At 43.2% G+C, this 22050-nt stretch overlaps 1 protein-coding gene across 1 annotated transcript in view; it reads right to left on the bottom strand.

The window, feature by feature from the left end:
• Window positions 1–9375: 9375 nt before the first annotated feature.
• TRHDE (thyrotropin releasing hormone degrading enzyme) overlaps window positions 9376–22050 on the bottom strand; it is an 819510-nt gene continuing 806835 nt past the window's right edge. The window contains exon 19 of the mRNA XM_066589876.1: window positions 9376–10079. Coding sequence (XP_066445973.1) covers window positions 9933–10079 — 147 coding nt within the window. The 3' untranslated portion in view covers window positions 9376–9932. The remainder of the gene's footprint in view (window positions 10080–22050) is intronic.

The raw sequence follows: 22050 nt of genomic DNA, 5'->3' as shown, positions 1-22050 counted from the left end.
GCGTTGGAGGTGAGCAGTTATGTTTTTTCAGGCATCTTGTATTCCTGTAGTCAAGCCTATGGATACCGTTTGAAAAAGTGTCATATCTATACTATGCTACTGTACATTTAGAAAAAAAAAAATACCAGTGATCATAAAAATATACCAAAAGCCATAAATGTCTAAAATATTTCTCAAAAGCATTATGTCTGAAACCACCTTCATATGGTTGTCATCTAGGTTCATGAGCCCTCTGCTGCTCTTCTTTATGTTTCATATTTCATTTGGCAGAAAATGAAGGGTCTTTTTTTGTCATGTTCCATACAAATCCATCAAAAAATAGTTGTTGCATGCTCCATCGGACTTTGTATGTATGAAAGTATTTTCCCTTGAAAGTATTGTGTTTAAGAGACAATATTTCCTCACATGCAGAGTCTGACATAGTCTGTATAGCAGTGTACAGAGCCTGTGAAGGAACCCTTAGTCATATCCTTGTGTCGTAAATTTCTGTACAGGCTTATTCTACATAGGAACAAGAAAAGATAAACTTAGCAGATAGGAGTTCCCATGATCATGGTAACAGCTCAATGACTCCCCTCCATATGCAAATACCTCTGCACATGTCAAGAAGTATTTCTAGAACATTATCCAACAGAAGTCAGTGGGTCTGCTCTTGTCCATTGTGTTAATGGCCTATTACTTGTAAGAATCTATGAAGACTTATTTTTGAGTCAGGAGACACACAGTTAGACTGGAACTGGAACATTTGTATAATGGATGCATAAATGTGCCTTTAGGCAAAATTAAAAGTAGGGTCCAACTAGAGAGATATTGTAGCAGCAACAGTTACATTAAGCCAGTTCCACAATTGTGGCGTCTGTGATGTCAGTGTGCTCCCAGGATCAGCGCAGAAAAGAGGAGGAGTGGCAAAGAGGAGGTAAGTATATGGGTTGGAGGGCTGTTATTACTGTGGCTACTGTGGGGTTGATATTATTATTGTGGGGGTTAATATTAATACTGTGGGGATAATATTACTGAGGGGGTTAATATTATTACTGTGGCTACTGTGGGGTTAATATTACTGAGGGGGTTAATATTATTACTGTGGCTACTGTGGGGTTAATATTACTGAGGGGATTAATATTATTACTAGTGCTACTATGGGGCCACAGTAGGGGTCACCTATTATTACTGGGGCTGCAATAGGAGTCACCTATTACTACCGGGGCTGCAATAGGGGTCGCTATTACTATCGGGGCCACAATAGGGGTCTCTATTACTACCGGGGGGCCGCAATAAGGGTCACAAATTACTACCGGGGCCACAATACGGGTCACTATTACTACCGGGGCTGCAATAGGGGTCACTATTACTACTGGGGCAAATATAGGTATGCTATTACTACTGGGGCCAATATAGGGGACACTATTACTACTGGGGGCAATATAGGGGATGCTATTACTACTGAAGCCACTGTGGGGGTCACCTATTACTACTGGGACCCCAATGGGGGTCACCTATTACTACTGGGGCCGCAATAGAGGTCACCTATTACTATTGGGGCCGCAATAGGGATCACTATTACTACTGGGGCCATCAATACATTGGACGCTATTACTACCAGGGCCACCAATATAGGGGGGTCACTATTATCACTGGGGCCACCAATATAGGGGGTCACTTTTACTACTGGGGCCACCAATATAGTGGGTCACTATTATTACTGGAGCCACCAATATAGGGTTCACTATTACTACATGGGGCTAATTTGCTCTGAAATTTACCAGTAGCTGTAGCAGCAAATTTTGAAAATCTCATCCACACACTGTGGAAAAAATCTGCACAAAACCTAAGAGGATATTGTTATGTTGTGTGGGATTTAATTGTGGGGAGTTAATTTTAAATAGAATGTATATCAATAGCCCATCCATCTAATCATATCACAGGAGTGCAGGAAGCACAAAGAGGAATGTGTAGTTACTGTAGAGCTGAACAGTTCTCTCTATAATTGGGAAGTGAGCTTCAGCAGTTCTCTGTATGATTGTCAAGGATGGGGAAAATTGTAAGCAGCATGACAGTGCTGCTGTACAGCTTAAGGGGAACAGGGTCTGTGGGATCCCTTTGGAGATGGGGGTCACATACCCCACTGTTGGCCGTAATGGCAGTATTGTTGATGTCTGGTGCTTTCTGCCTTTACCTACTGTATATATTGCATATTTTATCATATATCTCACAAATCCTGTATGGGTGGTGAACAATGGAACTTGTACTATCATATACAATATTAGTAATACTCCAATACAACAGGAAAATTAAAAACAATCCTGCTTTTTAGTTCATGTTTAAAAACACAATGTACACATCTCAAAAAGTGTTAATAAGGGAGATGGAACAATACCTCTGCAGCACCACCTATTGGATGGCAGAATTCCTTCAAATCAATGCTTGACCCTTTATACAGATCTGTAGAGCAATAATTGGGAATTGAAAACCAAGCCAGAATCCATACACAGACAGCTGTTTTGGGATTTTGTCTTTCATCAGTGTGCAGTAGGATCTTGGCTTGGCTAGTAAGAGGCCTATGACGTAAGTCGAGAGTGGTATTATCGCTCCTTAGGAAGATCATCAAGAAGGTGAGTGAGGAGACTTATAAGACCATTCATGCTCCTCTGGGTAATATGCAAATAAGGAAGATGGAACAATACCTCTGCAGCGCCACCTATTGGATGGCAGCATTCCTTTAAATCATTGCTTGAGCCTTTATACAGGTCTGTAGAGCAATGATTGAGAATAGAAGTCAGAATCCATACACAGACAGCTGTTTCAGGGTTTTTGCCCCTCATCAGTGTGCAGTAGAATCCTGGCTTGGCTAGTGAGAGGCCTGTGACGTGGGTTTACACAATTCAAATCTACAACACAATCTTAGTGAAATATCAATTGTGGATTCGAAATGCATAAGTGCCTTTTTAGATGTGTACATCATGTTTTTAAACATGTACTAATAAAGAAGAATTATTTTTAATTTTCCTCTGGTGTTGCAATACTACTGCTATTGTTTATGGTCTTAGATTACTGGTTAGCTGGCACAATGTCTTCCTCCATGCATCAAGCCCTACCTGGATTCAACTATGTATCCTATAGCAGTGAGCTAATTCATATATTACTTATTGTTTTATTTATTGCACCTACATATAATAGTTGGGGTCCTAGCTTCAAGTTACACTTGTGTACTTATCTAGTAACTCAGAAAAGACTTTATTTTTACTTACTTAGTAGTCATACTCCAAATTACTGTTGATATTTAGAATACATATGACATGAATAAGAAAAAACAGCTGAATTAATCATTGTAATTTTCCTTTTATAACTTTAGAAGCAGTGCTACAAAATGAAATAATAAAATAGATAATGTTGATAAGAAATATACTGTATGAAGAATTTATCATTAGTTGAGTCTCACAAATAAAGTGGTTTGAAGAAAATAATTTGTTTTACTCTGAGAAATGCCACTCTGTTTTCCCCTTTTTATTTAATTTGAATTTCAATGCACCTAATCTTCATAAAAAAATAATTAGGTTGATTTTCATGAAATCTTTAGCCCTTTCTTTAGCATACCAAACCATTTTGACTACATTCAATAGGTTTAACAGCTTTCACCCTAAGGCTATTCTGTTGTTATATTGCCTGTGAAACACAAAGAACACACTACCATCCTTGAAATTGCTAGTGCATGCCCTAACTGCTCATTATGCTTTAATTGATAAACACTATGTTTAACTAATAAATGGCATGCACAATTAAATATAGAAAAGTTAACCTCAAGAGTCAGTCTATAAGTTGGCAAGCTCATCACATTTCTGCACTATTTGTTGTTTCACTATTTGATATTGATCCTATAGCAGCAGTGGAATAAAAAATGTGTTTGTGCTGCTAGAACTTTTTTAAGAGGTAGATGAAAAATAGTTTCCTAATACAACACAAATGTACTGGAAGTTAGCAACAGGAAATGTGAACAACAAATATGAATGAGGACTCAGTAGTCAGGACTCCTGCTTTTCTTCGCTGGGATCTTGGGTCAAAAGAACAATATTAGCATGGGGTTGACAGGTTCTCTTCATGTTAGCATAGGCTGACCAGGTTCCTATGAAGTTGACCTAAGGCTATTTTGCATTAGAGATTCGGACAATATTTTCATGAGCTAAAATCAGGAGTCTAAATAATACCTGAAAAGTAATGTGTTCTAATGGCTTTACACTAGCCATGCATAACAAATAGGAGGTAAGTTGTCTGAGCTTACTGATTTTAGTGAGATCTAATACGTATGACAGCCTTTTAATTGTAGTCCAGCACTAACAGTTGTGTATGGCAGCCTCGTAACTGTACGCCAACAGTAGCTGTCAGGAAAAAGATAAGTCAAGCATGTCGGATTTAAACATGCCTGAGCCTCTGTCTCTCAGGAGATAAGCTTTTGGTTCAGTTATTCCCATATTTCCATATCCTCGTTTAAATTTAAGTGAACTCAAACTCTTGGACAAATGCATGGTGGAATCTGTTATTACCATGAGCCAGTGGAGGTACTCAGCCTGGCCACTGACTGAGATGGCTGCATGTCTGTAAGCACCTCAATTTAACCCAAACTATCAGTTGTGCATTGTCTCTCTAACCTACTCTCATCATCTCTCCAAAAAAACGACCTTGCTCCTTAATTAGAGAACCTCGATGCGAAAGAATACCAGACGTCACCAATTTATTTTCTCCCTCGCAGCCTGCACACTGGCATAATGGCGGCAGAGTCACTTCCTTTCTCGCCTGCTCACAACACTTAGGCATATGACATGCAAGCAGCATCCCACACAGTTCTGACTGTGCAGATGACGAATGAGCAAAACAGGGAGTTCTCTATAATCAATGGATCCAACCCTCGTCTGTAGCAACATCTATGGGTCCTTTCACACTGCAAGATTTTATCCTGATGATGAGTGCCAATTAACAAGATCAGTGTACTTCTAACTCATTTTTGAACAGTTCAATTCAGAATGTATGGGGGGGGGGGGGGTGAAATGCTTATCAGCTGATCAGGTGCAGCTTCACATTGGGCAAACAAAAATTTGTACCTGATTATCCGATTGTGTAAAATGACTTTAACTCTTAAAGTTTCGTGCAAAAGAAGATATAAAAAAAATGGCAGTCAACATCCTAATAGGTTGAGGCCTAAACCAGCTTCAAGTAATACCATCCAGCAATAAACCAGTAAGTGAAAATGCTTTAAAAACGATGCTCACAATACTTCACAAGTTTATTAACAAAGATTTTAGTGAAATAGTATCAAAACTTTAGGCATTTGTTGCAAACCTTGAAATTCACACCCACATATATGAGACAACAAAATGGCGCAGTATGCCACTGAATTTAATAGCATTGTGAATTATCATTCCTCATTAGAGGATGAAGTGCTATCACTTAGGCCTATTTCACACAGGCTACAAAATCACAAGATTTTGCGACATCGCTACAAAATGCTTCTATGTGAAGCCCATGGTTTTCAATGGGTTCTTTCAGGCTGCAAAACATTGCTCATGTGAAAGAACCCATTGGAAACCATGGGCTTCACATGCATGCATTTTGTAGTGATGTTGCATCGCTACAAATTCTCACGATTTTGTAGCCCATGTGTAAGAGGCCTTAGAGCTAAGGTCACAGGCCATAAAGGTGAGTCTAGACAAAGCAACATGGAAAGTGTTGTGCCATGATTGAAAGTTATCCCCTATTTACAGGATAGTTAATAACTTTCTGATTGGTAGGGATCTGACTTCTCAGACTCTCCTGATACCAAGAGGTCCTCACATAATTGGGATGGCAGTCAAGTATGCACAGCACCCTTGCATTTATTTTAATGGCACAGCTGTGGATATCTGAGTTTACGGTGGTAATTGTACTTAGTGATTGATATCTACCTCTGTATACAGTCATACAGGGAGGGCAGTCAGTCACAGAGTAGGGCCATAACTCCAAAACCCAGACTAAGCAGGGATTTACCTTAAATGATTAAATATAAATTATATTGAATGCTTTCCCACAAAACCATATCAATCTACTCAGCTCCTCCTGTTTTATACCTTGCGGTCCACAGAAAGCACTGCATGTACAACATGACAGGTTCCCTTTAACTATCAGTACAATAAGTTACTGTGTACCTAACCTTACCTTTAGTTCTTTTCCTTAATGTTACATTTTTAGCTTGCACATATTTTGTTAGGACTGACTGGCTACTAGAGATGAGCGAGCATACTCGTCCGAGCTCGTTCGAGTATTAGGGTGTTCGAGATGCCTCCAGAAACACACGTGCCTTCAGCCAATCACAGCCAATGACAATGGTGTCATTGAATGCCTGTGATTGGCTGTGTTTCTGGAGGCGGGGATTTCAAGCCCTGCGTCCAGAAAGCAATGCTCTGCCAGGAACCAGGAGGGAGCGACAGCCTGCAGGAGCGCCGCAGAACGTCAGAAGAAGTGAGTAATGATTTTTATTCTTTGCTCCACTGTATTGCCGGCGTATAAGGTGACAGTTGGGGGGTCGTCTTATACGCGCCGTCGCCTTATACGCCGGTATATATTTTTATTGTAACACATTTCTGGATGAATTGCAGGGAAGGGCTTATATATTTAAGCCCTTCCCGACAATTCATCCTGCGATCGCCGGCAGCCCATTGCTTTCAGTGGAACCTGCTGTATTGCTGGCTCCATTGAATTCAATGGGCAAACATCGTTCTTCTCTGCCACAGCTGTTACAGCTATGGCAGAGGAGAACGATTTTTACGCTGACAGTGCGGGGGGGGGGGCACTCTTGCCGCTATTGTGGCTTACTAGTGGGACCTGGGAACTTGAGATGCAGCCCAACATGTAGCCCCTCGCCTGCCCTATCCATTGCTGTGTCGTTCCCATCACTTTCTTGAATTGCCCAGATTTTCACAAACGAAAACCTTAGCGAGCATCGGCGATATACAAAAATGCTCGGGTCGCCCATTGACTTCAATGGGGTTCGTTACTCGAAACGAACCCTCGAGCATTGCAAAAATTTCGTCCTGAGTAACGAGCACCCGAGCATTTTGGTGCTCGCTCATCTCTACTGGCTACTTATAATGTTACTACCATATTTTGGTACAGATGTAATAAAGTTTACCTTGACACAACGCATTAAGATAATGCTCTGTGCCACAATTTACTTGCATATTCAACAGCTTTTCAATGGCTTTTGCAGTGCGAATATAGCATAGCATTTCAATGGTCTACAATAAGATTAATTATTGCAGAGAGTTATCACAGTCAATATAAACGTGGCTACATCTGTATATATATATATATATATATATATATATATATATGTATTTTTTTACACTGAATTGTATTTCTAAGATTATACTAAAGACCTCGTAGTTTATGATTATAACACACTCAAGAGTGTTATTTCCACTTTATTATAATATTGATAAAAACTATCGTTGAAAAAATAAATAGCGAGTGGGCGTTTATTGACAGAAATTGCATGTATATGGCCAGCTTAAATAACATAGTAAAATAGTAAATGTGTGTTTTGAGATGATATATTATGTTTGGATTCCTAACCATTTCTAAAATCTATGATAAAGCTTGTCTATTGAGGAATGCTTGTGATATAATGTGATTCTAATAAAAAGATAATGTAATGGGGCTCATATATCAATAATGTCACTTGGATGAGTCTTGGCAAACTGTTATCAAACTGTCCTAGATTTGATTAATGCCTAATACATATCCCTCAAAATATTGCCAAAACCTATGGTAAATGACTGTAATACTACAAACATTTATCCAGTTATTAACAATTACAGTCTCTGTTTCTGGTTTGACTGAGTATTTAATTAACCTTTTTACAGTAAATTGAAGACTGATACATTTATGGATTAAGGTACAGTACTGCACAAAACTCCTACTATTGTCACCTCTTCTTTTGAAAAACAAAATATAGATGTTATCCATGATGCATACTGTGCTACAGTAACTTTTCTTTGGAATCGGACCACTTTTGGTCAGTATTAATCACTACATACTGGAAATACCCCATGAGATCTGCCATCCAGCCCTGACCCAGATACTCTGGCACAGTCGTCCAGCCATTAGAATTTAGCCCTTGTCTAAGTTGTTTAGATCCTTAAAGTTCCTTTACACAGGCAGATCTGTCCATGCTAACGACCACTGACCAACAATGAGAATGCTGGTTAGCATTCGTTACATTTGTATATAGAGGTAGATTAACTACTGTATGAGGATAACTAATTGTTAAGATAGAGAGATGTGTAGCTGAGCAGAGAGCATTTTTATGCTTGCATACATAAATCAATCAACTGACAAATGAATGTTTGCTCATTCGTCAGCTGATCTTTAGCCCCTTTACATAACTTGAATGTGAACAAACGCTTAGAAGAACGCTCTAGCTCAATAGTTGACCCATGTAATAGGATCATAGACTCGCCAAATTTTACTGTTTTCAACATATAAACCTCCAAACCTGGCTTCATTAATCCGAGTGGCTTCCTCTAGCAGGGCAATCCTTCAGTCATGTTCGTTATGAGAGCCACACAGACCAAAACCTATTATTTTATGACTTCCATTTTGTTCTACCAATCACTCATTAACTTCATATTCGCTACTCCCTGTAGATATATTGTTTCATATGCTGATACTTCAATATGCTTCTGCTGCATAATAAATTGAATTTGTGCTGGATAATACATTTTGGATGTTTCACGACTGCTGTGGACTTTTTGCTTATTATCTGGTGAAATGTCCTCACCACAATAAGCATGGTCATTAGAATGGTGGTTTGCAGAGCATTAACCCTTTATTGTCATAAGAAAATCAATATTTTACCTTACCTGTCAGGGGCTTTAGTCTTATGGCTGATTATTGTGTATACATGTGCATTAAACATGTCTTGTCGTGTGTTATTAGATGCTATATAATGTCTTAACCTATTGGTAATTCCATTTAGCATTCTATTTGCCGAACGTTTTAGAATTTGTTTTTGGCAGGATTACACATATTGATGCAAAGTCTTGGCTATGGCAGTCACACTTAATAGAGTCCTGGAATAGTGATGGTTTTTGGCTACTGGTTTACTGGGGAAAACATTTTGCCATCAGGGATCATATACTATGTATTTTACTGAACTGATTAATATCTGAATAATAAATACTCCAATGGAGATTGGCCTTTCCCCCTTGTTACATTACCAATATGACAGTATAAGATATGTGCTTCTAACAATTAAACCAATAACATTGAGACATACCTTTTCACTGATTTCCAAAGTACTGACAGAGGCATATTAGAAAAGCAATATAAATCATTTAATATGCATGTATATATTACATTGCTTAACTCTCAAAATATTTTGTAGTTTTTAATAGAAATATCAATCACTTCTAGACAATCTGTATACTAATACAATGAGGTTTTGAATATTTGCAGTGCTAATTGTCATAGGATGTTTTATCCTTTATCTTGAGTTCTTTATTACACTGATTGTCTTAAACATATGTATGTATATAGTCATTGTGCTTTTGCATAATGCCCCAGTTCATGTAACAGATGTTCAAATACAAAACCCGGACAGTAAAGGTAAGCATGCTGGAGTACACAGGCAGACTACACGACCATGCACAAAATATAGGTTGAAGACAGTAACATCAACATGCATGTGTATGTAATGTTTTCCGAAGAAGCAGGGATGTTGTCCTATATTCATTTTTCTTGAAAAAGTTTCTTCTGGTTTGAAAAAGAGCCAAGTGCAAAAATATAGTAGGTCACATTGTGTCCTATTTTGCTGTTTTCAATAAATTTTACAGCATGCATTCTGGTCTCTTCCAAGAAATGGTATTTGTTTTAAATACTGAATCAGTACTTGTAGGTTTAAAAGTTTATTGTTTCAGTGTTTTCCTTAACCACTGAAAAAGCTCTTCTCTGTAAAGGAGTTGCCATCGTACATTTGCATCCACTGTTTCCAGCGCTCGAGTCAGAGGAGCCACTGCTGATCCAGTTTTATGAAGCTGTATAAAACTTTTTAGCTGAAAAATACAACACATGGAATAAATAGTTAAATGAGTAAGTAATGAATTATTAAGCAAAAATGCTGACATTGTGCAAATTAGTGCTTTAAAACTACACTAATATACTTAGTAGCAGTTTTCCAATGCATTGATATTACAAAATATGCTATATTTTAGTAGTGAAATACAGAATATGTACAAAGTCAGCAGCTGCAAGGACATCAATTTTCAATGGCTACTTATCAGCAGTCAAGTAGAGGACAATTATGAAGCATTTGGGGCAGAAGTCATACACTGTGTTATGCCTAGTGCAGGGTCTGAGGATTTTCTCCTTGAATCTCTGAGAGTTCAACCCACTCAGACTCTTCATTCAGCATAGCATAGTGTATTGGTTTTCCCTGGAGTGTTCCTTTTGACCTCCTGTTACGTGTGCTGCTGGGATCTGTAGTTCTAAGCTTCCTAGCAGCACAGCCCTCACAGGGTTAATTGAATTAACCCAGTGAGGGCTGTGCTGCTAGGAAGTTTAGAACTACAGATACCAGCAGCACACGTAACACCTCCTTTGTGCACTTTTTTTAGAGCCATGAATTGCAAGACTTTTAATTGCCTATTCTACAAAAATTTGTGGTGGTATTCTTTAATTTATTTTATTAACAAATGTTACTAAAAATAACATCAGTTTACCTGGTGCTTTTTAAGTCCTATACAGAAGTATTTGGGAAAACTTGATATCCAGAACATGTTGTGCTTTGACACAAATGCAACTGACCAACATGTAAAAAAATCATTAAAATATTGCAAGCAAAAATGTATTGTTTGTATTTTGCTATAGACTTGAGTGCAACATTTGGCAACGCATCAAAATGCCACCAAAAGTGTAATTCTTATGAATAATTATGTATGCCTTAGGCTGCCTTCACACTGATTTTTGAGCGATAGGAGAGTGCAGGAAAATGAAGAATTATTGTTAAAACAAATATATTAAAAAATCTGTACTACGCATGACCGGCAAGCATCTGTGGTCATCCACAATTCAGAAAGAGAAGGCACACAGTGTCTCCAGCCAAGGTTAGAGACGGATTCTATTATGCGCTCCCGGATGCGGAATCCGACCTGTCTGTGTGAGACCGGCCTAAGATAGTGACTCGTACACATTCTTCTGAAGGAAAAGCGCTGTTTTTAGCTAGCACTACCTTTAGTTATGATTTATTTTTATTAAATTGTGAATTCATCCTCTGTACAAGTCAACTTTTTATTACTTTCTCACTTTACTCTATGGCTTACAACTGGACCAAACAGTGGTGACTGGATAAGGTTGGATGGAGTCTGTACTGATTAAAACATCATAGAATTGTTGTGCCTTGCATTTGCACAACTAACATAGGTGAATTAAGTCCAATACTCGTGAGCCCATCTATACCATTAAGATACTGAACATGCAGCGATTTTTAGTCTTCTTTTCTAAGGCACAATTTAATTACAAATTGACAGGCAACTACTTATTTTGCAAGTAATCTAAACAGATTGAAAATAAATATAAAATTGACAATTGTTTCCAACATTTAACTATGAAAACAGTTCAACAGTTCTTGAAAAAATGACCATCATGGAAATGATGAAGACTTATGTGCTTTGAGGCTACTTTATGTTCCACAGCAATTAAAATCAACTGTTGCTTTATCTATCAGTCCTGTCAGGTATCTCTGCTCCAAGTAAAAAAAAAAATTTTCATACTCTGTAAGGATTCTTAAAGGGGTTGTCCCGCGCCGAAACGGGTTTTTTTTTTTCAATAGCCCCCACCCCCCCATTCGGCGCGAGACAAACCCGATGCAGGGGTTTAAAAAAAAAAAACGGATAGTACTTACCCGAATCCCCGCGTTCCGGTGACTTCTTACTTACCTTGCGAAGATGGCCGCCGGGATCTTCACCTACGGTGGACCGCAGGTCTTCTCCCATGGTGCACCGTGGGCTCTGTGCGTTCCATTGCCGATTCCAGCCTCCTGATTGGCTGGAATCGGCACACGTGACGGGGCGGAGCTACGAGGAGCAGCTCTCCGGCACGAGCGGCCCCATTCAGAAGGGAGAAGACCGGACTGCGCAAGCGCGTCTAATCGGGAGATTAGACGCTGAAATTAGACAGCACCATGGAGACGAGGACGCTAGCAACGGAACAGGTAAGTGAATAACTTCTGTATGGCTCATAATTAATGCACGATGTACATTACAAAGTGCATTAATATGGCCATACAGAAGTGCTGAACCCCACTTGCTTTCGCGGGACAACCCCTTTAACTCTTAGCCAGAATAAGCAAGTCCTACATAAAGCAACTCTTGCTCCTGGAGCAAATGTTACGTCCTGTGTTACGCAGGCAACCCAATGATTTGAATAGTCACTGTTCAATGTTTAATTTCTTTTGCTGTGATACTGCAGAAAAACTGAACACTTAAAAAAAATTATAAGGACTTAAAATGAAGAAACTTGAATAATCACATATCCCGCTGGCTCTATATCCAGTGCTGCATCCTGTGACCACTCAGCGAGTCACAGGCTCCAGTGGTCATTCTTCCATGACTGCTGAAGCCTGTGACTGGCTAAGCGGTTATGTGCACAATGAACAGAACATAACTGCCCACCACTTCTTCTAGGTTCAGTGTGGGGGGCTCTTGGGCTGCAGTGCTGGACAGGGAGCCACTGAGATATGTTAGTTTTCAATTTCTCTTCATTTTATAGTCATAAAGTTGGAAGGAAACTCCAGGATCATTGGGTCGAATTCGCTGCTCAATGCAGAATTCACAAAATTATCCCAGAGATTCACTAAACCATGATTTATGTCATGATTTATGTCAATGGATCTTTTAAACATGTAGGGAATGTACAAAGCTGAAAACCCCTTTAAAATACACAACATTAAAATTATATAAAAGCTATATTTTCCTAATTAAATAGTTGAGTCCTATGTTTACAATTAGAGATGAGCGAGCCCCAAAATGCTCAGGTGCTCGTTACTCAGGACGAAATTATCGCGATGCTCGAGGGTTCGTTTCGAATAACGAACCCCATTGAAGTCAATGGGCGACTCGAGCATTTTTGTATATCGCCGATGCTCGCTAAGGTTTCTATTTGTGAAAATCTGGGCAATTCAAGAAAGTGATGGGAACGACACAGCAACGGATAGGGCAGGCAAGGGGCTACATGTTGGGCTGCATCTCAAGTTCCCAGGTCCCACTATTAAGCCACAATAGCAGCAAGAGTGCCCCCCCCTCCCAACAACTTTTACTTCTGAAAAGCCCTCATTAGCAATGCATACCTTAGCTAAGCACCACACTACCTCCAACAAAGCACAATCACTGCCTGCATGACACTCCGCTGCCACTTCTCCTGGGTTACATGCTGCCAACCCCCCCTCCCCCCCGCATGACGCAGTGTCCACAGCGCACACAAAAGTGTCCCTGCGCAGCCTTCAGCAGCCCTCATGCCACACCACCCTCATGTCTATTTATAAGTGCGTCTGCCATGAGGAGGTACCGCAGGCACACACTGCAGAGGGTTGGCACGGCTAGGCAGTGACCCTCTTTAAAAGGGGCGGGGCGATAGCCCACAATGCTGTACAGAAGCAATGAGAAATCCAATCCTGTGCCACCGCCATCAGGAGCTGCACACGTGGGCATAGCAATGGGAACCTATGTGCCACACACTATTCATTCTGTCAAGGTGTCTGCATGCCCCAGTCAGACCGCGTTTTTTTATAAATAGTCACAGGCAGGTACAACTCCGCAATGGGAATTCCGTGTGCACCCACAGCATGGGTGGCTCCCTGGAACCCACCGGCGGTACATAAATATATACCATTGCATTGCCCATCACAGCTGAGGTAATGTCATGTTAAATGTAGGTGGGCTTCGGCCCACACTGCATGCCCCAGTCAGACTGGGGTTCTTTAGAAGTGGACACATGCAGTTACAACTCCGTGTGGACCGACAGCATGGGTGGGTGCCAGGAAGCCACCGGCGGTACATAAATATATGCCATTGCAGTGCCCATCACAGCTGAGGTAACGTCCGATTAAATGCAGGTGGGCTTCGGCCCACACTGCATGCCCCAGTCAGACTGGGGTTCTTTAGAAGTAGACACATGCAGTTACAACTCCCTGTGGACCCACAGCATGGGTGGCTCCCTGGAACCCACTGGCGGTACATAAATATATCCCATTGCAGTGCCCAGTACAGCTGATGTAACGTCAGCTTTAATGCAGGTGGGCAAAAAATTATTTGGATTACACTGTAGGCGAGGGCCCCAAAAAATTGGTGTACCAACAGTACTAATGTACCTCAGAAAAATTGCCCATGCCCAACCAAGAGGGCAGGTGAAACCCATTAATCGCTTTGGTTAATGTGGCTTAATTTATAACTAGGCCTGGAGGCAGCCCAGTTAAAATAAAAATTGGTTCAGGTGAAAGTTTCAACGCTTTAATGAGCATTGAAACGTATAAAAATTGTTTACAAAAATTATATGACTGAGCCTTGTGGGCCTAAGAAAAATTGCCCGTTCGGCGTGATTACGTCAGGTTTCAGGAGGAGGAGCAGGAGGAGGAGAATGAATATTATACACAGATTGATGAAGCTAAAAGGTCCACGTTTTTGATGGTGATAGAGAACAATGCTTCCATCCGCGGGAGCAGCCTACGTATTGTTTAGGTATCGCTGCTGTCCGCTGGTGGAGAACAGAAGTCTGGGGAAATCCAGGCTTTGTTCATCTTGATGAGTGTAAGCCTGTCGGCACTGTCGGTTGACAGGCGGGTACGCTTATCTGTGATGATTCCCCCAGCCACACTAAACACCCTCTCTGACAAGACGCTAGCCGCAGGACAAGCAAGCACCTCCAGGGTATACAGTGCGAGTTCAGGCCACGTGTCCAGCTTCGACACCCAGTAGTTGTAGGGGGCAGAGGCGTCACAGAGGGCGGTCGTGCGATCGGCTACGTACTCCCTCACCATCCTTTTACAGTGCTCCCGCCGACTCAGCCTTGACTGGGGAGCCAGAAAGCTGTCAAAGGCCTTAGAGAGTGTTCACCTGCCTGTGCTGTACATGCTGCCTGATCTCTGCGCCTCCCCTGCTACCTGGCCCTCGGAACTGCGCCTTCGGCCACTAGCGCTGTCGAATGGGAATTTTACCATCAGTTTGTCCGCCAGGGTCCTGTGGTATAGCATCGCTCTCGAACCCCTTTCCTCTTCGGGTATGAGAGTGGAAAGGTTCTCCTTATACCGTGGATCGAGCAGTGTGTACACCCAGTAATCCGTAGTGGCCAGAATGCGTGTAACGTGAGGGTCACGAGAAAGCCATCCTAACATGAAGTCAGCCATGTGCGCCAGGGTACCTGTACGCAACACATGGCTGTCCTCACTAGGAAGATCACTTTCAGGATCCTCCTCCTCCTCCTCCTCCTCCTCCTCAGGCCATACACGCTGAAAGGATGACAGGCAAGCAGCATGGGTACCCTCAGCATTGTGCCAAGCTGTCTTGTCCTCCTCCTCCTCATCCTCCTCATGCTCCTCCTCCTCCTCCTTAACGCGCTGAGATATAGACAGGAGGGTGCTCTGACTATCCAGCGACATACTGTCTTCCCCCGACTCTGTTTCCAAGCGCAAAGCGTCTGCGTTTATGCTTTGCAGGGAACTTCTCAAGAGGCATAGCAGAGGAATGGTGATGCTAATGATTGCAGCATCGCCGCTCACCATCTGGGTAGACTCCTCAAAGTTTCCAAGGACCTGGCAGATGTCTGCCAACCAGGCCCACTCTTCTGTAAAGAATTGAGGAGGCTGACTCCCACTGCGCCGCCCATGTTGGAGTTGGTATTCCACTATAGCTCTACGCTGCTCATAGAGCTGGCGCACCTTTCCGAGCAGGTATGACAAGCGTGGGTAGCTTTTCAGAAAGCGCTGAACCACCAAATTAAAGACGTGGGGCAGCCATGGTACGTGCGTGAGGCTGCCAAGCTGCAGAGCCGCCACCAGGTTACGGCCGTTGTCACACACGACCATGCCCGGCTGGAGGCTCAGCGGCGCAAGCCAGCGGTCGGTCTGCTCTGTCAGACCCTGCAGCAGTTCGTGGGCCGTGTGCCTCTTCTCTCCTAAGCTGAGTAGTTTCAGCACGGCCTGCTGACGCTTGCCCACCGCTGTGCTGCCACGCCGCGCAACACCGACTGCTGGCGACGTGCTGCTGACACATCTTGATTGCGAGACAGAGGTTGCGTTGGAGGAGGAGGAGGAGGGTGGTTTAGTGGAGGAAGCATACACCGTCGCAGATACCACCACCGAGCTGGGGCCCGCAATTCTGGGGGTGGGTAGGACGTGAGCGGTCCCAGGCTCTGACTCTGTCCCAGCCTCCACTAAATTCACCCAATGTGCCGTCAGGGAGATATAGTGGCCCTGCCCGCCTGTGATTGTCCACGTGTCCATTGTTAAGTGGACCTTGCCAGTAACAGCGTTGGTGAGGGCGCATACAATGTTGCGGGAGACGTGGTCGTGCAGGGCTGGGACGGCACATCGGGAAAAGTAGTGGCGACTGGGAACTGAGTAGCGTGGGGCCGCCGCCACCATCATACCTTTGAAAGCCTCCGTTTCCACAACCCTATACGGCAGCATCTCCAGGCTGATCAATTTGGCTATGTGCACGTTTAACGCTTGAGCGTGCGGGGGCGTGGCGGCGTACTTGCGCTTGCGCTCCAACACTTGCGCTAGCGACGGCTGGACGGTGCGCTGAGAGACATTGGTGGATGGGGCCGAGCACAGCGGAGGTGAGGGTGTGGGTGCAGGCCAGGAGACAGTAGTGCCTGTGTCCTGAGAGGGGGGTTGGATCTCAGTGGCAGGTTGGGGCACAGGGGGAGAGGCAGCGGTGCAAACCGGAGGCGGTGAACGGCCTTCGTCCCACCTTGTGGGGTGCTTGGCCATCATATGTCTGCGCATGCTGGTGGTGGTGAGGCTGGTGGTGGTGGCTCCCCGGCTGATCTTGGCGCGACAAAGGTTGCACACCACTGTTCATCAGTCGTCTGCACTCTCAGTGAAAAACTGCCAGACCTTTGAGCACCTCGGCCTCTGCAGGGTGGCATGGCGCGAGGGGGCGCTTTGGGAAACAGTTGGTGGATTATTCGGTCTGGCCCTGCCTCTATCCCTGGCCACCGCACTGCCTCTTCCAACCTGCCCTGCTGCGGCACTTGCCTCCCCCTCTGAAGACCTGTCCTCAGTAGGCGTAGCAAACCAGGTGGGGTCAGTCACCTCATCGTCCTGCTGCTCTTCCTCCGAATTCTCTGTGCGCTCCTCCCTCGGACTTACTCCAATTACTGCTACCTGAGTGATAGACAACTGTGTCTCATCGTCATCGTCCTCCTCACCCACTGAAAGCTCTTGAGACAGATGCCGGAAGTCCCCAGCCTCATCCCCCGGACCCCAGGAACTTTCCAAAGGTTGGGCATCGGTCACGACAAAGTCCTCCGGTGGGAGAGGAACCATTGCTGGCCATTCTGGGCAGGGGCCCGGGAACAGCTCCTGGGAGTCTGCCTGCTCCTCAGAATGTGTCATTGTAATGGAGTGAGGAGGCTGGGAGGAAGGAGGAGCAGCAGCCAGAGGATTCAGAGTTGCAGCAGTGGACGGCGCAGAACTCTGGGTGGTCGATAGATTGCTGGATGCACTTTCTGCCATCCACGACAGGACCTGCTCACACTGCTCATTTTCTAATAAAGGTCTACCGCGTGGACCCATTAATTGTGAGATGAATGTGGGGACGCCAGAAACTTGCCTCTCTCCTAATCCCGCAGCAGTCGGCTGCGATACACCTGTATCAGGAGTTCGGCCTGTGCCCACACCCTGACTTGGGCCTCCGCGTCCTCGCCCGCGTCCACGTCCTCTAGGCCTACCCCTACCCCTCAGCATGCTGTATTACCAGTAGTGCAGAAACAGAACGCTGTAATTAAATGTGCCGCTTATTGGCCTGTGGTTGGAGGCTGACTTCCCTTACGGAACGCACAGCAGAGCCAGGAAACAATTTTGCGCACGCCTGTAGTGAGACGTAGGTGCGTAGGACTGAGCTAGTGGAATTCACAGCGCAGAAGAAGTCAAGTGGCCAAAGGCCAGTAGTAGGCCTTAAGCATTTTGCTTCTATTTTTTTTAAAATGCTGAGCTGATACAGCAGACAAATACTGTAGGCAGCGTATAATATTATGTATACTGTTTCCCTCTGGCGGGATGACGGCGATCATGTAACAGAGACAGCAGATCCAGGAAACAATTTTGCGCAAGCCTGCTGTAACGCTTAGCTGCGTATTAATTACGACTACTTCCCCCAGCAGATAGATACTGTAGGCAGCGTATAATATTATGTATACTGTTTCCCTCTGGCGGGATGACGGCGATCATGTAACAGAGACAGCAGATCCAGGAAACAATTTTGCGCAAGCCTGCTGTAACGCTTAGCTGCGTATTAATTAGGACTACTACCCCCAGCAGATAGATACTGTAGGCAGCGTATAATATTATGTATATTCTTTCCCTCTGGCGGGATGACGGCGATCATGTAACAGAGACAGCAGATCCAGGAAACAATTTTGCGCAAGCCTGCTGTAACGCTTAGCTGCGTATTAATTACGACTACTACCCCCAGCAGATAGATACTGTAGGCAGCGTATAATATTATGTATACTCTTTCCCTCTGGCGGGATGACGGCAATCATGTAACAGAGACAGCAGATCCAGGAAACAATTTTGCGCAAGCCTGCTGTAACGCTTAGCTGCGTATTAATTACGACTACTACCCCCAGCAGATAGATACTGTAGGCAGCGTATAATATTATGTATACTGTTTCCCTCTGGCGGGATGACGGCGATCATGTAACAGAGACAGCAGATCCAGGAAACAATTTTGCGCAAGCCTGCTGTAACGCTTAGCTGCGTATTAATTAGGACTACTACCCCCAGCAGATAGATACTGTAGGCAGCGTATAATATTATGTACACTGTTTCCCTCTGGCGGTATGACGGCGATCATGTAACAGAGACAGCAGATCCAGGAAACAATTTTGCGCAAGCCTGCTGTAATGCTTAGCTGCGTATTAATTACGACTACTACCCCCAGCAGATAGATACTGTAGGCAGCGTATAATATTATGTATACTGTTTCCCTCTGGCGGGATGATGGCGATCATGTAACAGAGACAGCAGATCCAGGAAACAATTTTGCGCAAGCCTGCTGTAACGCTTAGCTGCGTATTAATTACGACTACTACCCCCAGCAGATAGATACTGTAGGCAGCGTATAATATTATGTATACTCTTTCCCTCTGGCGGGATGACGGCGATCATGTAACAGAGACAGCAGATCCAGGAAACAATTTTGCGCAAGCCTGCTGTAACGCTTAGCTGCGTATTAATTATGACTACTACCCCCAGCAGATAGATACTGTAGGCAGCGTATAATATTATGTATACTGTTTCCCTCTGGCGGGATGACGGCGATCAATTTTTTGGAAAAAGCCCACTGCCTATATAGCCTGAATATCTCTTTCCCTGCCTCACCAGTACTGGCCCTATACTCTGTACAATGACTGCAGACTGTGGACGTAATGCTCTGCACGGCCGATATACAAAAAAAAAAAAATTGTGCAACACTGCTAAAAGCAGCCTCAACAGTACTGCACACGGTCAGATGTGGCCCTAAGAAGGACTGTTGGGGTTCTTAAAGCCTAAAATAACTCCTAACGCTCTCCCTATAGCAGCTCCGGCACCAGCAGCACTTTCCCTGATCTCTGTCAGAATGCATCTGTGGCGAGCCGCGGGAGGGGCCGATTTATATACTCAGGTGACACCTGATCTCGCCAGCCACTCACTGCAGGGGGGTGGTATAGGGCTTGAACGTCGCAGGGGGAAGTTGTAATGCCTTCCCTGTCTTTCTATTGGCCAGAAAAGCACGCTAACATCTCAGAGATGAAAGTGAAAGTAACTCGAACATCGCGTGGTGCTCGCCTCTAGTAACGAGCATCTCGAACACGCTAATACTCGAACGAGTATCAAGCTCGGACGAGTACGTTCGCTCATCTCTATTTACAATGTATTTTTTTGAATTGTGTTTTTTGCTCTGATCAAGCAATGAATCCTTTACATTTCTATAAGAAAAAATAGTACGTTGAAGTGCATCAGTATTGATCTATAATGAACTTTGAAAACCCCGCCTCCAGCAAAGCGAACGCTGTGATTGGCTTATCGAGCGCTTTCAGCCAATCACAGCCGGCGCTCAATGAGCCAATTGCAGCCATTCAGTGAATAGCATCACTGAATGGCTGTGATTGGCTCATTGAGCGCCGGCTGTGATTGGCTGCCAGCGTTCGATTAGCCAATCACAGCGCTCGCTTTGCTGGAGGCGGGGTATTCAAAGCCCTGTCTCCAGAAGAAGGCTGCTGTGACACGAGGAGGACGCCGCCCCCTGACAGCATCGGGACACCACAGACAAGGTAAGTATAAGCCGCCCCCCAAAAAATAAGACACTGTGCCCTTTTTGGGGCAAAATAAAAATCCTACAGGTAAAAATGTTGTGTGAAGTTGATTGTATCTTAAGAGATATGCAAAGGTGTATTATCTTGGGGCATATATTTGGATCAAACATATATGCTTTGACATTTTATATTTTTTATCATACAGTATTGAATTGTGAATAAATGCTGCCCACACGTATAATAAATTAGCAAAAAAAATGACTAACGTTTTCAAAGCTGATCATTTATATACATTTCTGGCTATGTGTCAGTTTAACAGACAATATTTTAAGGCAACGCTTGTGGAACTGCATTTAGTAAAGGAGAATATAACAAACTTGTCTAAGTTTTGCTGACATCAGGCTGATTATTAATAGTGATTTCATTTTCATGGCAACTATGGAAAGAAAATAAATTGCATAAGCAGTGAGGAGGAACTGCTTTAACAAGATTTTTTTTAATTTAACACAAGATTTTTTTTAAAAAATGTCATATACTGTATATCTAATGAGATGCTTTGTATATACAGAGCAGCTCTTTAAAGTGAAAGATGTTTATGACATAAGGAAAACACTTTTATGCCATAGAGAAAATGTTGCTTAAAGAGAACCTTTCACGTGGGAGACCTAGTAAAGTGAGTATATAATTATAATACTGCAATACAGTATATACTAGTTAGCAAAGTTTTTACAAGTACCAATGTTATATTCACCATAAGAACCAGTGTGCTTTAACTAAGTGCATCTATGCTATTTGTGTAGCACTATCACACATTCAATTTGCATTGAAATGCAAATAGCATACAAATGTTTGGTGCACTATGCTATCACATAGTACTATACACCCACTAAAAATTCCTAAAAGTGCTAAATAGAGGGGTCAAAAAAAAGCACTCTAATTCACATGATGTCTCACATGATCTATATGAACCAGTCAGTAACTGTGAAAAGAATCATGTTGCATATACTCAATGAAGGCAGGGGATTTATTTGTATAGCGTTAACTTATTCTGCAGCAATTTCAGGTAATGTTTTTATTACCCCCCAGGCAAGCTGGGTACTCATTTTACCTACCTTGGAAGGATGGAAGGCTGAGTCAACCTTAAGCTGGCTACCTGAACCATGCAGGGAATGAACTCGTGAGTGAGAGCTTAGGACTGCATACTGCTGCCCTAACACGAGGCCCCTCAATGAGGTCTCAAAAAGAGGTGCCCCAGACTGCATTACATGTTCCTTTTCAGAGTTGCCAGATAGCTCACAGAGAGCAAGTGACACATTAAGCACTTTGTAGGGCTTTTGTGTGGGTGTAATTGCATCCAGTATACAGTAGCTGTATTCAAACATCATACATTCAAGTTATCACTTTAGCACTTAAACTCTGCTATCTCCGCTACTCTGGATGAAATAAGTGGAGAGGTAGTGATCTTGTGCGACCATTATTTTATTTGCGGAAGCTCTGGACCTTATTTTAATG

The sequence above is a fragment of the Eleutherodactylus coqui genome, chromosome 2, assembly GCF_035609145.1.
Source record: "Eleutherodactylus coqui strain aEleCoq1 chromosome 2, aEleCoq1.hap1, whole genome shotgun sequence".
Lineage (NCBI taxonomy): Eukaryota > Metazoa > Chordata > Amphibia > Anura > Eleutherodactylidae > Eleutherodactylus > Eleutherodactylus coqui.
Note: the sequence above shows the minus strand (reverse complement) of the source record. Positions and strands in the feature narration are given on the sequence as shown.